Here is a 15,197-nt window from a genome sequence, read left to right as displayed (position 1 = left end):
GTGCCCATCCCTGTGTCACCTTTCTCTGTCCTGTTGTTAAAGGCTTCCTGTGACCTGTCGCTGTGTTTCCCTCTAGTCAGGAGTGGCAGGAAAGGACGCCGGCGAGTGTTCAGCCTGTCGGAGGCCGACAGTCACGGCGGCCACTGGGTTTAGTGCTTCGAACGGCAGCTGTCACGGCAACTCTGGCACAATCAATTCAGGCAGGTCTCCTCCCTTAGCCTCCACGGCCCGCGACGCCCCCGCGCCACCCTGCACTTCTACAGTTAGCAGGCTCTGCATAGCAAGCCAGGCCAGGCTGGGCCCCGGGGACACCAGGTCATGACCTGAGAGCCATCCTCCAAGTGGGCATTTCCTCTGCTTCCCCTGGCACTGGATCTCCCAATCCCTTTGTGGCCTCCTCTCGCCTGAGGATCAAATCCCCCAGCTCTTGCCCCTTGCCACACCAGCCCCAGGCAACCTGGAAATGCTGTCACTCTCTCTGCATACCGAGCAGGCCAGTGTCAAGCGCAGCACAGGCCCTGAGCTAGAGACAGGTTTCCTAGCCCAGCCCTCTCAGAAACCCCCAGTTTAGGCCACAGGGTTGGGTGGTAGAATTTGCAAAAAGCAACAGTCAGCTCCTTTTTTTTTCTTTTTCCTTTTTCCCCTGGTCTTGCTCAAAGCTAAGTGATACATTCAGTCACATTCCAGCCAAAGGCCAGAAGTTGCAGACACACCCACGAAGGTAACTCCACCATCCTCCTCCTTCCATTGAGCGCTCCAAATAGCGACGAGGTTGGTCTGGCGGCCACGGCGTACCTGTCGGGTCCATCGTGGTTGCCTTCGCCCTCGGTGCTCCTTGGACTTTCCCCCACGTGCCCTGCCACTCCGCGGCAGCTGCGCTTGCCAGTCGGGAGCCTCCTGCCTTCTTTTTCGTTTAAAAGCTGTTCCTCTGAGCTTTGCCCTCTGACTTGGTGTGCTGTGCTGTGCTGCTCATTTCTTCCCCACATCACTCAGGCCCACCTGTTCCAGACTGAACACATCAAATCCAAATATTCACTGGAAATTGAACTCACTTGACAAGGGTCAGCTGAGCCCCTGCTCCAAAGCCAAAGATCAGCTGCTGAGGGTGCTGGCCAGGGACGTGCTGGTCCGCGCAGGGCAGAGCCGCGGGGAGGTCCAGCATCACTCACACAGACCTGGACTTCCCGGATTTCCTGCTCCAGCTCCAGCTGTCCCCACTGCCCCTAGTGGGGAAGCCAGAATGTTCTCCAAACCTCTCATTTCCTGGAGCAGCCCCAACTGTGGCCTGAGACCTCGAAAACACCAGCTGCAGTGACCTTTGCAGCTGGGTACTTGGCCAGCAAATGTGTCCTCACTGGGTAATTTTCCCCTGGTAGAAACCTGGCAATATCCCCCCCTCCCCCAGTGGATGAATGTGAAGATCACATTCAGGAAGGAGTTCTTAGTTTAAAAAATAATAAAGTAAAAATAAATTAAAAGTAAGGCCATATTGTGGGTGATGGGTAAGAGGAGGTTATTTTTTATTTCTAAAAAATAAAATAGAGGCTATTTTTATGGGGAGGGGTGGGAATCCATCCCCTTTAATAAAATTGTTGGTTCTTTTCCTAAAAAAGAAAATAGTTTTGTGTATATGGCATTATTTGTTGGTTTGTTTGTTTTTAATATATCTCATGGCAACTTTCCCATATCCTTGATTATTCTCATCAGCAAAAACTCCATTAGGGACCAGGGAAGGAGGTTGGCCAGCTTTTTTGAATATCTGCATGCAAATGCAGATGAGCAAAGAGGCAACTCTTACACAGAAGTTTTGAGAAAAAAGGGATGCTTTGCAGCTCTGTCTCCAGATGGCACAAAAGTGCTTTTTGGAGAACTAGTCATTTCTAAACTGCCCTGTCAGCAGCTCAACTTACATGTATCTCCATACGTACAAAGTTCACAGGCGTGCTCACGCTCCTGTGGAGTGAGGTGGAGACCACCGGAGCAGGTGAGCCCCCTCTCAGAGAGCCACGCGCCCCGATGAGTGCCCGACAGATCGTGCTGGGTCGGAACCTGAGCCTGGGTCTTGAAACCGGCCCGTCGCCACAGGCGTTCTCACTGAATGGAGCACAGTCATAGGAATTCAGAGAAACCAGAGTGCGTGTGGCGTGTTCAGCATTCTGGGCTCAGGTCGCACCCTGCTCGAATCACTTTTTCCGCCGGTGCCCACGGTGCCCTGCTGCCACCCTCCGGGAGTGAGGACAGGCCCAAAGTCCCACACGGTGGTTTCCTCTGGCCTTATTTCACTTAAAAAAATAAAAATAAAAATAAAAAGCCCTTATAAAGACATTAGCTGGGACCTTGTAGTGCTCATCATGCCTGAGCGTCTTGTGGAAAGAAACGCCAACGTGTACTTTCGGAGACTCAATATGCTGCTTGCACTTTCTCTCTGCAATGGGGAGCCTGTCCTCTCTTTCATCCCATTCTGTGTGCCCTATGGTTTTATTTTGCTCTTTTTTTTTTTTTTTTTTTTTTAGCTTTTTGCTCTGTGTTCAGTTTGCAATTCTGTTTTGTTTCTGGCAAACTTACAAGAAAAGAAAAAACTAGCTGGAATCACACTGGACAAAAGAATACCTGCCACCAGCCCCAGGACCCAGAGCGCTTTCAGACTTGTAGCTCAACCGTGTCATCGGCACCTCGGGGCCGATAGCTTGTCGACCCCACAATCTGTACAGTAGCATTTGCTTTCCAGAGGAGATGCCCATGGTCTTTTTGTCGATGCTGTCGAGTCACAGGCATGTGACACCCCAGGAGAGATTTTCTAGTGCACTCCCATCACGACTGGTGTTTCCACCCAGGCAAATTTGTCATTGGAAAGCAAGTTAGGCCATTGGGCTGCAATCTAATCAAGGATTTTGAAAAGCACCCAAAAACCAAATTGCCGCTCTGGGAATAACTTTATCGAGTGCTCCCCTCATACCTTCCTCCTGGCGTAGTTCCTGTCCGTGAGGAACAGGAGCGGCCCCAGGTGGCTACAGCCCTCTCTGAGTGCTGACTCAGCACTCAGAGATGAAACAGGAGGCAAACCCGTCTGAGGTCTGGGTTTGGTTCTGCAAATTAAGAAGTTCTATAAAGTTTCCTTTTTACATTTTTTAAAATATTGCAGTGAGTCCCCTCTTGGCCAAATGTCACCAGATTAGATGCTGGAAATGGCATGAAGTGATAAGTGCACCGAAGCCCATTTCTTCACTAAACATGTGTCTACCATTAGGCAGGAGGTCCAGGACCTGTGCAAACATACAGCCCACCTGGGCCACTCCCTGGCATCCAGGAAGGGGCTTCCATAACCCACCATTTGATTTTTGCACAAGCCCCTCATTTTTTCCGTGCATCACAAGTGAGGGTCACCCTGGGCCCTGACAGATTTTCCACCAGGCCTCAGTCAGACTGGAGCTACCAGCTTCTGTGTCCCCAGAAGGAGGAGGTGGAGCCAGCTGTTTGTCCACACCACCATCTCCCAGCCACATTTCCCTGGGCCTTTGTTCAGGGTGGGAGCAGAGGGTGCCAGCGGGAACAGAATGCCTCAGAGCTAAGTGTTCCCTTGTTTTCCCTCCACCCAGATGACCCCATGACTATGGAACAGCCTCAGCCTAACCTGGCCGACCAGTTGGTGATCGTCAATGACGTGGAAGCGGACACCAGGCCCAGCAAGAGCCTGGCCAGGAGTGTGGACGTGGAGACAGTCAGCCTGTCCCCCAGCCTCACCCCAGCCCAGCAGCCCACCATCTCCCTGCTCTGTGAGGACACTGCCGACACACTGAGCGTAGAGTCGCTGACCCTCATCCCACCTGTTGACCCCCACAGCCTCCGTACCCTCGCGGCCCTCCCCCCGGCCCCCACACCAGCCACAGAGGGCACAGTGACCCCAGGTGAGGAGGTTGCACCCCCGGAGCCAGCCGGCCCCCTCGAGCACTAAGTGGGGGCCGAGCAGCCTTCCTTTGTGCTTGTGGCCCCGCTGGTAGGGACCCAGTGCCACCAACTCCAAAGACACATTGGGAGCATCCGCAGTGACCATCTTCGCCACCCGCCCTTGTGCTCCTGGACTCCATTTGAATTCCTCTTTCACTTTGCACTTCGCTGAGAACAGCTGTACCTGGTGGAGACGCCCCAGCAAACCCAGAGGGCTGAGGCAGCCCCTCGGGAAGGAGGTTGGGTTCCTGGTCTCTGAGCCCCACAGCCTCCCCAGGCACACAGCTCTGCTGTGGCATCCCCAGTGTGCACGGAAGAAGTGGACAAGGTCACTTGGGGTAGAAGTTTGTAGAAAAGTGAACTTTGATAAACATCTTCTTTGGGTATTTATTTCCACTTTTGGCAGCAGGTGAAAAGCATTTATTTAAAAAGCATCTATTTTTTAAAAGACAAAGTCCAAAAAAAATCCTCAATGCTAAGGTTCGATGTTATGTAAAAAGTGTCGATTGCTGTTCAGATTTCGTTTTCATTTTCCCTTGAACTTCCCAGTAATTAGGTTGAGAGTTCTCTGTCTGGTGTTCTCTATTTTCTTAAGTGATTCTTATTTCTCTATTGCTCACTGACTCTGCAAGCCTGTGGGATGATAAAGTACCTTCCTGGAAAGTTTAGAGTATTTTTTAAACAAAATAAGGGAGGCACGTGCATTCTCAGGTACACACAGAGTGGAGAGAGCTGAAAGTTTCTCTGCCATGGCAGCCAAGGGGCTTTACACTGGTCACCTGAGAGATCTTTTCACCAAAGGGGGTCAGGGGCCATTCGTCATCTCTCTGAACTGGAGGAAAACAGGGCCGTTTCTCGGCCTCACCTTCTGTGGCGGCCATCTTTGTTGGTCTAAGAGAGAGTCGTTTGGGACCGGGAGGACCCTGGTCCCAGTACCCACGATGGGAAGCGAAGGCCGTGGAAGCCATCCTCTACATCGCCTCCGCTCAGCTCCGTGCGCCTCCTCTGTGCTGCTGCAAAAAAGACATGAGCTTCTTTCTAAAGTGAACCCCCTGCCCAGTCCCTTCTCCCTTTGGTCTGGTTGTGCAGGGAGGGGCCAGTTCTCCACCGTATGCAGTAAAGCAGCCAAGGTGTTCCTTGCAACTTGGCACAGGCAAGCGACCCTCCCTTCCTCCGGGTCCATGCTAAGACCTTCCACAACTTTCCTCCATGTGTCCACCAGGGGTGTCAGCACACAGCTGTCGGTGTCGGCCGGGCCCCATTACCAGGTGGCCTCAGAAGATGCTGGAAATGCTCATCTTCCACCTATTAGAGGACGCCGTCCTTACCGCCTCCCTCAATCCAGCTGTCACAACAGGGCCTGCTGAGGCCAGATTGCAACCTCCTGAAGCAAACACACATCCTGCGGAGGAGGGGCGGTCATGCCTGTGGGCGCAGGTCTCTAGTCATCAGAAACCTCCAGGAGCTGTGCCCACCAGCCCCCAGTCTGGTTTTCAAATGACTCTGGGGCGGCAGGAGTGAAGAGGCCAGTGACTTCCCAGGCCAGCAGCATTATTGGGAGGAACAAGCCCACACAGGCGGCCCTCCCCGGGACCACCACCCACTGGGGTCCACTTGTAGGTGGCTTTTTGGCCTCAGAGCACTAAAGGGGAAAGTCTTGGGCAGGGAAGACAGCCTGCTTCAGGGTGGGGGGTGGTGCCCTCTGACCCACGGGTCCTTACACTCAGATCTCTCGGGTTAGCCTCAGTCAACCCTTTGAGCCCCCATCCCCATGTCCCTACAGAAGGAGGGGCTGGGGTTGGTCTCACCCTCCCCAGATCCACACTGGGCCTCTCGGGTTTGCCAAGTCAGGGGGTGGGGTTGGCACACGAACCCCCAAACCTCAGCTTTGAAAGCTGCTGGGAAGAAGCACATGTTCTTTCTGGTTTGAGTAAGGATACCGTTCCCCAAAGGTCAGATGGAGCAAGCTCAAGGAGCAGCTCCCCAGAGAGGGGTGGACAGGAGGGCCCCGCCACCACCAGCAGGCCCTCTCCGCTCCCCTTCCCCTCCATCAAGCCTGCCCTGCCCTGCGCTCTCCGAAGAAGGCAGCTTCCCACCTAAACACTGGCATTAACAAGTGACCGGGTGAGTGAAGAAACTGACCCCTTCACAGACATACACAAGATTTCTCCAAGGTCTCAAGATGCACTGTTTAAAAAAAAGCATGGGGTGAATTGATTCTCATCTTTTTTAGATGCAATAAGAAATGTTTCATGTAGTCATGTTGACACTGGGCATAAACTGTAAGGGTTCCTCTTCCTAATGTTCCTCTCAGCTGAAGATATGTAAATAATTCTTGTCTCAAGGAGGAGCCGCATCAGGAAACCTCATGCTTCTGGGCTGAGGGACCGTTCCAGGGAAGAACCTGCTTACTAGTGTGACTCATGCTTCATGGGTACTGTACGCCAGGGTGGAAACGAAAACTGGAACTTCCTTGTAAATTGTTACTTGGCAATAAAAGAGAAAGAGTTCCCAGAATGTGGATGCTCTTCGTGGTGCCGTGGCACGGAGGCCGTGGCAGGCGAAGGGGAAGGTGCTCTGTGGTCTGACCCCTCGGCTGGTTACCGCTGCCTAGAGGGGTAGACAGCCCCTCCCTGCCCCCACCCTAGCCAGGTGTTTCCCAGTTCCAAAAAGGGAGGTGAGGCCGTTCCTACCCAGAGGTGGGAAAACTCAGGGGCAGTAGGTTCCATCCAGAGGGTGCCCCTGCCTCCCATCAGGTGCAGTGAGTTTGGTCCATGCTCTTTGTCCCTCACCTGTCAGTCAGGTGGTTCTCCACGTGAGCCTCCGATGCTGCACCTGTGGGAAGGTGCCGCTAATAATAGCCCTACCTCCCACAGGCACAGGGAACCTCCCCATTGTGGCTTTGATGTGCCGCTGGGCTGAGGGAAGGGGGAAGGGCCCCGGCATCAGTGAAGTTCGTGCTGGCATGGGCTCCTTCCAGAACACACCAACATGCACCAGCGTGAGCTCTGGAACTCCCTGGAAATGGGTTCTTAACAGCAACTCTGGGTGTTCCAGCGTCAACCTGGCCTAGAAACAGCCAGCCCTTGGGGGGCCTTGAGGTAAAACCTAAATTGAGTCCAAAGTGAATGGTGCACCACCTGCCTTCCCCGCCAAAGTTTGAAGTGAGGCCACCGGAAGGTGGAGGCTGCTGCGGAGGGCCGGCCGCCCTGGATTTCCAGTCTTCCACTTGCCCCCAGCAGGGCGCCCTTCCCCTCCTGGCCCGGATTTATCTGGACCAGTTCTCCAAAGGCCCAGGGCCTCTCCCACAAGGCCCAGGGCCTCAGAGGTGCCGGGAGTCCCCAAACTGAGGCTGGACCCTGCTCTGCCCCATGGCCTGCTCAGCGCCCAGTGCAGGGTCAGGGCCAGCTGCAGCCCTGCCCATCCCCACAGTGCCGTGCTTCGAAGGCGCGTGGGCACTCATGCGTCACGATGACTTCAGTGTAGAAAAAGGATCTTCCTGGAAGGGAACCTTGGCGAAGGTGGGAGGTGGGCCTCAGGGCGGCAGGACCAGGGACAGCAACTATGAGGAGACAGGTACCGAGGTGAGGGGCAGCTGGGCCAAGTGTCCCTGGGCTGGTCCTGGGAAGAAGGGCCGAGACAGTGGTTCTTGGGTGTGGATCGGTGACAGAAGCCTTCAGAGCACTTGTTCACCATCCAGAACTACGCGCTGCCCCAGGCCTGGTCAGTGAGTCCCCGAGGTGGTCCCGAGCTGACAGCCCTTTGCACCATGTGGACACAGCAGGTGCTCAGCCTCCGCCACTTGACAGCTGTGTGGCTGTGGCCAGGTCACCTCTCTGTGCTTGGGTTTCCTTGTCCACACAGTAAGGACAGGACCGGGCCTGCCTCGTCAGTGGTTAGGATGGAGGGGTCACGTTGGCAATGTGTTCAGCTCAGGGCTAGTGGCCTGGGACCTCAAAGGCAGCTTCCCCCATCCCTTTCCGAGCTCAGGCTCGAACCCAGGACGGCCTCCTTTGGTGGCCTTGAGCCAGTCTCTTCACCTCTTCCAGCCTCCTGTTCTTCATCTATAAGGCATGAATGCCCTCCCTGCAGCTGGAAGTGGCCCCATGTTTCCCCGGGGCACATCCTGTGGCTAGCAGGAGTTTGGGGGTTCTGTCCTGGTGGAGATGCCAGCAAGCCTGTCCGTGCATCCTCAGATGGCAGGTGAGGGTGGGCAGCATCCTGCCTGTGAGTGACCTGGAGTCCTAAGATCGCTTTCCCGCTGGCTGTCTGCTGGAAACTCCCTTCCCGTCCTGTCCCGTCTCCCCCAGGCACTTCAGGGTGGTGGGAAAAAACCCTCCCTGTCTACAGTGCTTTTCTCCAAAGGAAGGCCGGTCTGAATCACTGACCCGGGGAACATGTGGGCTTTCCTACAAATGTCCTCAAGTGTGCGGACGGGGCAGTGCGGAGCCTCCCTGCACACGACAGGCCGCAGGGCTCCACTGCCTGAGCAACCTTTGAACTGACACCCCCAGATGCTTCCACCACTCCTCCTCCCGAGCCACGTGTCACCCAGCTCACCCCAATCTCCCCCCTGGCAGTAGTGTGTGCCCACCGGAACACACACGCCCTGCCACCTGGCCTGTCACTCCCTTGATTCTTTTTTTTTAAGATTTTATTTATTTATTTATTTATATTTAGAGAGGAAAGGAAGGAGAGAGGGGGAGAAACATCAATATATGGTTGCCTCTCTTGAGTTCCCTGCTGGGAACTGGCCTGCAACCCAGGCATGTGCCCTGACTGGGAATCGAACCGCGATCGTGTGGTTCACAGGCCCGTGCTCAATCCACTGAGCTACACCAGCCAGACTCCCTTGATTCTTGACATCCCTTATAAATGCAGTGCACAGCTGACCCTTGAACAACCCCAGGGTGAGGGGCACCCATCCCCCGTGCGGTTGAAAATCCAAGTATAATTTTTGACTCCCCCAAAGCTTTACTAGTAGCTTACTGTTGACTGATAACATAATCAATTGACACATATTTTATGTGTGAATGTATTATACACCATATTCTTATAGTAAATAGAGAAAATGTTAGTAAGAAAATCATCAGGAAGAGAAAATACAGGATGGAGCAAAAGTAGGATTACAGTTGTGAGTATGCAAAACAGCCTATTCTTGAGTTAGTTATTAATTACTGTATTATTTTCCATAGGAACAACTGTGAACCTACTTTTTCCCCACCCTGTACATTTATGACATTTATTTTTTAAAACCCCGTGTTGCTCAAGGATCCACTGCATTTAGTGCACCTGCGTTTAGAAGGGAGACTCCACCTCTGGAAACTGAAGACCCGCGGAGCTGGCGCGTCTGCCTCCCGGGGCTGCCGGAGCCCGGAGGCTGACAACAGCAGACATGGATCCTCTCGCAGTTCCGGGCACCGGAGGTCTGAGGTCACGGGGTCGGAGGAGTCGGTCCCGATTCCCCCTGGGACCCTTAGGGAGACTGTTCCCTGCCTCTCTTGGCTCCTGGGGTTGCTGGCCGTCCCGGCTTTCTTTGGCTTGCAGCTGCCGCACTCCGATCCCTGCCTGTCTTCCATGGCCTTCTCCCCTCGGTGCCTCTGTATCAAATCTCCTATTAGGAGTCCACCAGCCCTGGATTTAGGACCCACTCTGATCCAGTAGGGTTTCCCCTCAAGACTTCACTGCACCCGCAGTGACCCTATTTCCAAATAAGATCACGTGCTCAGGTACTGAGGGTTAGGATGTGGACCTGTCTTTTTCAAGGGGTGGGGGTCACCGTTCGGCACACTGTATTTCCTAGAAGGAAAAGATACCGTAAAAGTAAATACAATGAAAGCAAATCCATGTCATTAAATTTTAACCGGGCTCTGGGCCTGAGGCCCGCCCTCTCCCTGTTGAAAGTGAGACTAGCCAGGGTCAGAGACCTGTCAACACTGGACGAGGCATCCTCGCCGCTGGGGTCAGAGGGCGGAGCAGAGAGAAGCCGCAGCTCGCCCTGGGACTCAGCGATTTCAGTCTGTGTCCCTGTGCGCCTCCAAGTCCTCCAGGACCCCCGCTGGGCGATGCGGGCGGCGGTCTGAGAGGAGCCTGGTGCAGAGCGGCAGGCCGGAGGGTGGCTCTTCCCTCAGCTCTCTGTCCTTGTTTATTACTCTTAACTGAGGTAAAATCCATGTAACATAAAATTAACCATTTTAAAGTGAACAGTTCAGTAGCTTTAGGTTCACTCGTAACCTTGCAACCACCACCTGTCTAATTTCAGAATGTTTTTATTGCCCCAACTGGAAATCCCGGGGGCGTTAGGCAGGTGCTTCCCATGTGCCACCATCCTTCTGTCTGCATGGTTCTGCCTGTTAAGTTTCCCACAGGTGCACTCAGGCAACAGGTGGCCTTTTATGGCTGGCTCATTTCACTTTCTGCGAAGTTCGCAAGGTTCGTCCACGTTGTAGCCTGTATCAGAATCTCATTCCTTTGTGAGGCTGAACAATTCTCCACCACACAAGTAGACCACATTTCACGTCTTCATTCACCCAGGCAGACTCCTCGCCAGCTCCAGCCGCCCCAGCAGGGCGCCTGCCCTGCAAATACATAGGAACTGATTGAAACTTGCCTTATCGCAGTGTCTTCTCTTGAACCTGCTTATCTCTGGCACTTTATTGATGCTGAGATTTCCTGCCAATCCACCTGGGCGAGTACAGTCACTGCCAAAAACCTGGGGAATTGCACCCTCTGCCTGGCTTTGGTGGTGTCTGTCTCTGAGAGGTGACTGCAAAGCCCCACCACCCTCTGGCCCCTCCCCACAAGCCCCCAGTGGGTGGGAAGACAGGTTCCATTTCTCTCACCATTTGCATATTATTCAACAAATGTGGAACATCCACCCTGCAGTCAGGCGCTGAGGAGGCAGCTGAGAACAGTCAGACCAAACACTGTGCCCCCGCCCTGAGCCAACCCTCCAGCAGGGGAGGCAGGCGATAAACAAAGTAAATCCATCGATACTCTAGTGACCTGAAAGTGCTGTGTGCTATAAGAAGAGCCCAGAAAGGGAGAGATGAGAGAGGCTGCAGTTTCAAGGAGGAAGATCATGGGAGGTCATGTTTAGAAAGGCCACTTGAGCAAAGATTGAGGGAGGTGAGGGAGGAAGCCTCATGGATGTCCGAGGAAGGAAATCCCAGGCCGAGGGAACAGCCAGTGTGAAGACCTGGGGCAGGCTGGAGGAGCTGTGAGGACCTGCGCGGCTGCAGAACAACTGGGGAGGGTGAGTGGAGATGAGTGGAGGATGGTGTGGTAGGCCAGGGGTCCTGAGAAGCCACTCCAGGACTTGGACTTTTCTCTGAGGGACACAGGGGTCCCTGGGAGGACTTTGGGGAGAGAAGGCCACCTCCTGACCTGTGTTTTATCAGGACCACCCAGACTGCTGCTTGGAGAATATTCTGGATCAGGGTAAGATTGGAGGCCAGAGGCTAGTTAGGAGGCAGCTGGGGAAAGTCCAGCCCAGCAATCTAACAAGGCCCATTAGCTTTGCCCTGAGAGACTCCAACACACTCATGCACCTGTGTGAATATGTACACACATACACTCTGTTCGCATTCGTGCCCACGTGTGCACAAGTGCACACACACAGAGCTCTTGGAGCCAGATAGACTGAGGCTCAATTCCTGACTCCATAACCAATTTTCAGTGTGATCGAGAGCAAGTGACTTCCCATCTCTGAGCCTCAGTTTTCCCTCCTGGGAAAACAGTTTTCCCACCAGTTTTCCCTGGTGAGTGTGGAAGTTCAGATGCCTGCTTCCCAAAGTGTTTGTTGGCAAATGTTTACACTTCCCCCAGAGGAGCGGTGGTGAGTGACTGGCCCCAGCGGTGCTCACGCAGTGACTCTCTGTACACTGAGGCGAGGGCACTGGTTACCCTGGCTTCTGACTCCAGGGAGTAGCCACCGGCAGGCACCGCCAGGTCTCTGGAGCCCTCATGCCGGATTGCCCCAGCCTGGGCAGGGGGCTTCAGAAGTCACTGCTGTCCTCTGGAGTGCCTGGGCTCTGGAGCTGCAGCCCCATAAATACCCCACCACAAGATCCTGCGACAGAGTCACTCACACGTCCCTGGATGCTTCTGAGTTGTGAGAGGGTCATCGTGAAAAACACAGGTGGGAAAAACATTCTGAGTCCATGCTGCCCTGCCCTGCACTGTTCCACCCATAGTTGTCATCATTACCATCGTCATCTTTGTCTCCATCAGCATCGTCCTCATCATCTTCCCCATCTTCATCACTAGCCTCTGCTAAGTACCACCTCTGCCTCAGGCCCTGCATAAAGTTATCATCATCATCCATTTCATTTCATCCTCTCAATAACCTTGCAGGGTAGGTACAGTGATTTCCCCCATTTTCCAGATAAGGAAACCAAGGCACAGACAGGTTATGAGATTTTCCCAAGACTGCCTATCCAGGAAACAGGGCTGAGACTGATTTTCACCCAACAGGCCTGCCTCAGCGCCCACGCCTGGTCCCCAACTGAGAAGGGCAGCCTTGGTCTTGGCCAGGGTCTCAACCTGGGACCAGTGGGCAGCCTTCACTGGGATAACCACACCCCTCCTGTGTCTGCACTGATGCTCTCCCGAGCAGCGGTGTGTCTCGGGTCCTCTCCCAAAGTGCTGTCCTTTTCCCAGAGTGGGCAGCTAAGGTGGGGAAGAGGCAGAGACACGTTCCAGTCCCAGGGGTGGGACTCAAACCCAGGACTGTTTCCCACACTATGCCCAAGAAGGGCAGGCTGGAGGGGCAGCCTATGAGGATGGGAACCGTGTTATGTGCAGGGCCCAGCAGCCTCCACCTCAACCTCCCTTAAAATCCCCACAGTGGCTCTCCACAGCCCCACTGGGCTCCCCCCAAGTGCAATGCTTCAGTGGGGTTACAGGTGTGTCATGTGACTTCCGATCACAGAATAAAAAGTGATTCCCCGTTTTCATTCCCTACCATTCCTGCAGGTGAAGGCCAAGAGGATGTCTCTATTGGTGCTTTGTTGGTCTTTAACAGGCATTTAAACATTTGCTGATCTCCCCTTTTTGCAAAAGAAAGAACCCCCCAATCTTTAACAGGCAATCTCTGGAGCCAGAACTGACCGTTGGATTTTATTTCCACGGTCCTTGTTTAGGTTGTCTGCTGCTCACGGCAGCAGGCGGGTGTTGCACTTGGGCAATAGTGTGAAATGTCCTCTTCCATTAAAATTAGCTTTTCAAAGTATTGGGTTTAAAATAAACTTGTTAGGCACGATGAGAGGTCACCTCACATCTGTCAGAACGGCTGTCACCCAAAAAAGACAACAAACAGCAAGTGTTGGCTGGTGAGGATGTGGGGAGAGTGGAACCTCCCGCACTGTTGGTGGGAATGCCAATGATGTCGCCACTGTGGAAAACAGTACAGAAGTGCCTCAAAAAATTAAAAAGATAACTACCAGGTTATCCAGCAATTCTACTTTTGGGTATTTATCTGAAGAACCCAAAACACTAATTTAACAAGATACACTTGCCTGCATCCCTCTGTTCATTGCAATGTTATCCACAACGGCCAAGACATGGGGTCAACCTAAATGCCCTTCGGCGGGTGAATGAATAAGATGCGATATATACACATAATAGAATGTTATTCAGCTATAAAAAGAAAATCATGCCACTTTTGACAATATAAATAAACATGGGGATACTATACTAAGTAAAATAAGCCAGACAGAGAAAGACCAATACTCTATGATCTCATTTATATGTAGAAGTAAAAAAAAAAAAAAAACACTTAAAAAAAGAGAGAGAGAGAGAGATCAGACTTGTGATTGCCAGGTGAAAAAAGGGAGCCCTAACTCTGCCCAGGAAGAGAGATGGGTGTGGGGCTCTGGAAAGCAGAGAGGACAGAGGGGACCGTGGCTGGAAGCAGAGAAGGCTGGAGCCCTGCTTCTTGGTGGAACGTGGACGGGGCTGCGAGACACGTGCCGGCTAAGGGAGGGCCTGGGACTGTACCACCCCCGGTGCCCAGAGCCTGCAAAGGGCCCACAGAAAAGCCAGCGTTATCATGTGTCTCAGTCCCGAGGGTCCCAGAATCCAACCAGAGGCTAGGGGCTGTGTGTCCACCTAGGTCAGGGTGGCCTAGGTTACACTGCAGTCACAGGTAGCTGAACACGGCCAGGTTGAGCTCTCCCCCGCCACGGGTCCAGCCCTGGGTGCAGGGCTCTGCCTGTCACGGTCATTCCGTTTCCCGGCTGAGGGAGGCACCACACATCTCAGTGCAGGACGGCATAGAAGAGCAGCGGGGGTCCCACCAGCTCTGGAGGGTTTCAGCTCAGAGGTCAAACATCACATCTGTTCACACTGTGCGGTGGAAGCAGGGCCCTGGAGGACGGTGACCTGCGAGGGTGTGGACCCAGGAGGAGAGGGAAACCAGACATCTTGTGGGGCTTCACGATGTCTCCCACACCCCGGAGGACCCCAGACCTGAGCAGCCTACTGCCCAGAATGAACTCTTCTACCGGACAGACGCCAGCCCAAGACACGCAGGGACAGGGACCCGGGACCGTCACAGTTGCCAAAGGCCTCTCCCCCCAACAGGATGTTACCCCTGGGAAAAGGGGTGGAGTGGGGAAGAATCAAAAAACAAGAGTCCTGACTCAAACAAGTTGACGTGAGAAAGACGGCATTTAAACCATAGGAGCGATAAGAGAAGGTTCTCCTGCCGTCAGCAGGTGTGAGGACAAAGTTGTCCCTGTGTGCACATCTGGGTTGTAATCAGAGTCTCAGCGCCACCCCAGACTTGCCCAGCCCACTCTGGGCATTCTGCCTCCACCCCTCTCACCTCCCCATCCTGTGAGGAGGCCCCACCACTCACTCACCCATTTCACGGAGGAGGAAGCTGAGACCCGGAGAGGTCAGCATAAGAATAAGCCAAACACATTACCTACCAGGTCTCTCACTCCAGCCATGCGCAATGCAGTTGGTGCTTTATCAGCACCATTGTACAGATGGGCAAAGTGAGGGCCAGAGAGGGAGAGCAACCTGCTGAGGTCCCAGGGCTGCTCAGGGCAGAGTGGGGCCCAGGACCCAGTCCCCCTGACCTAGACCTCAGGCTCTTACCCCCTTACTGTATGTACTCCCTGGCAAAACCCAATGGTCAGTGCTGCTACCTGCATAGCCTGGCACACAAAGTGGGTTCATAACGAAGGCCTGGCCGGGACTCAGGGTGGCCGTGATGGGTGGGGCCTTGCCCACTTCTTTTAAGG

At 53.7% G+C, this 15,197-nt stretch overlaps 1 protein-coding gene across 5 annotated transcripts in view; it reads left to right on the top strand.

Moving 5' to 3' along the window:
- CLEC16A (C-type lectin domain containing 16A) overlaps positions 1–6,459 on the top strand; it is a 222,149-nt gene extending 215,690 nt beyond the window's left edge. For 4 of the 5 annotated variants that reach the window (XM_037069041.1, XM_037069040.1, XM_037069037.1 and 1 more), the window contains one exon: positions 3,597–6,459. In XM_037069041.1, coding sequence (XP_036924936.1) covers positions 3,597–3,952 — 356 coding nt within the window. In that variant the 3' untranslated portion in view covers positions 3,953–6,459. Of the gene's footprint in view, positions 1–76; positions 201–3,596 lie in introns of all 5 variants that reach the window. The other variant, XM_037069042.1, reaches the window with a different exon arrangement.
- The last annotated feature ends 8,738 nt before the right edge of the window (positions 6,460–15,197 follow it).

This window comes from Sturnira hondurensis, unplaced genomic scaffold, assembly GCF_014824575.4.
Source record: "Sturnira hondurensis isolate 20B ecotype Veracruz unplaced genomic scaffold, ASM1482457v3 Scaffold0018337, whole genome shotgun sequence".
Classification (NCBI taxonomy): domain Eukaryota; kingdom Metazoa; phylum Chordata; class Mammalia; order Chiroptera; family Phyllostomidae; genus Sturnira; species Sturnira hondurensis.
Note: the sequence above shows the minus strand (reverse complement) of the source record. Positions and strands in the feature narration are given on the sequence as shown.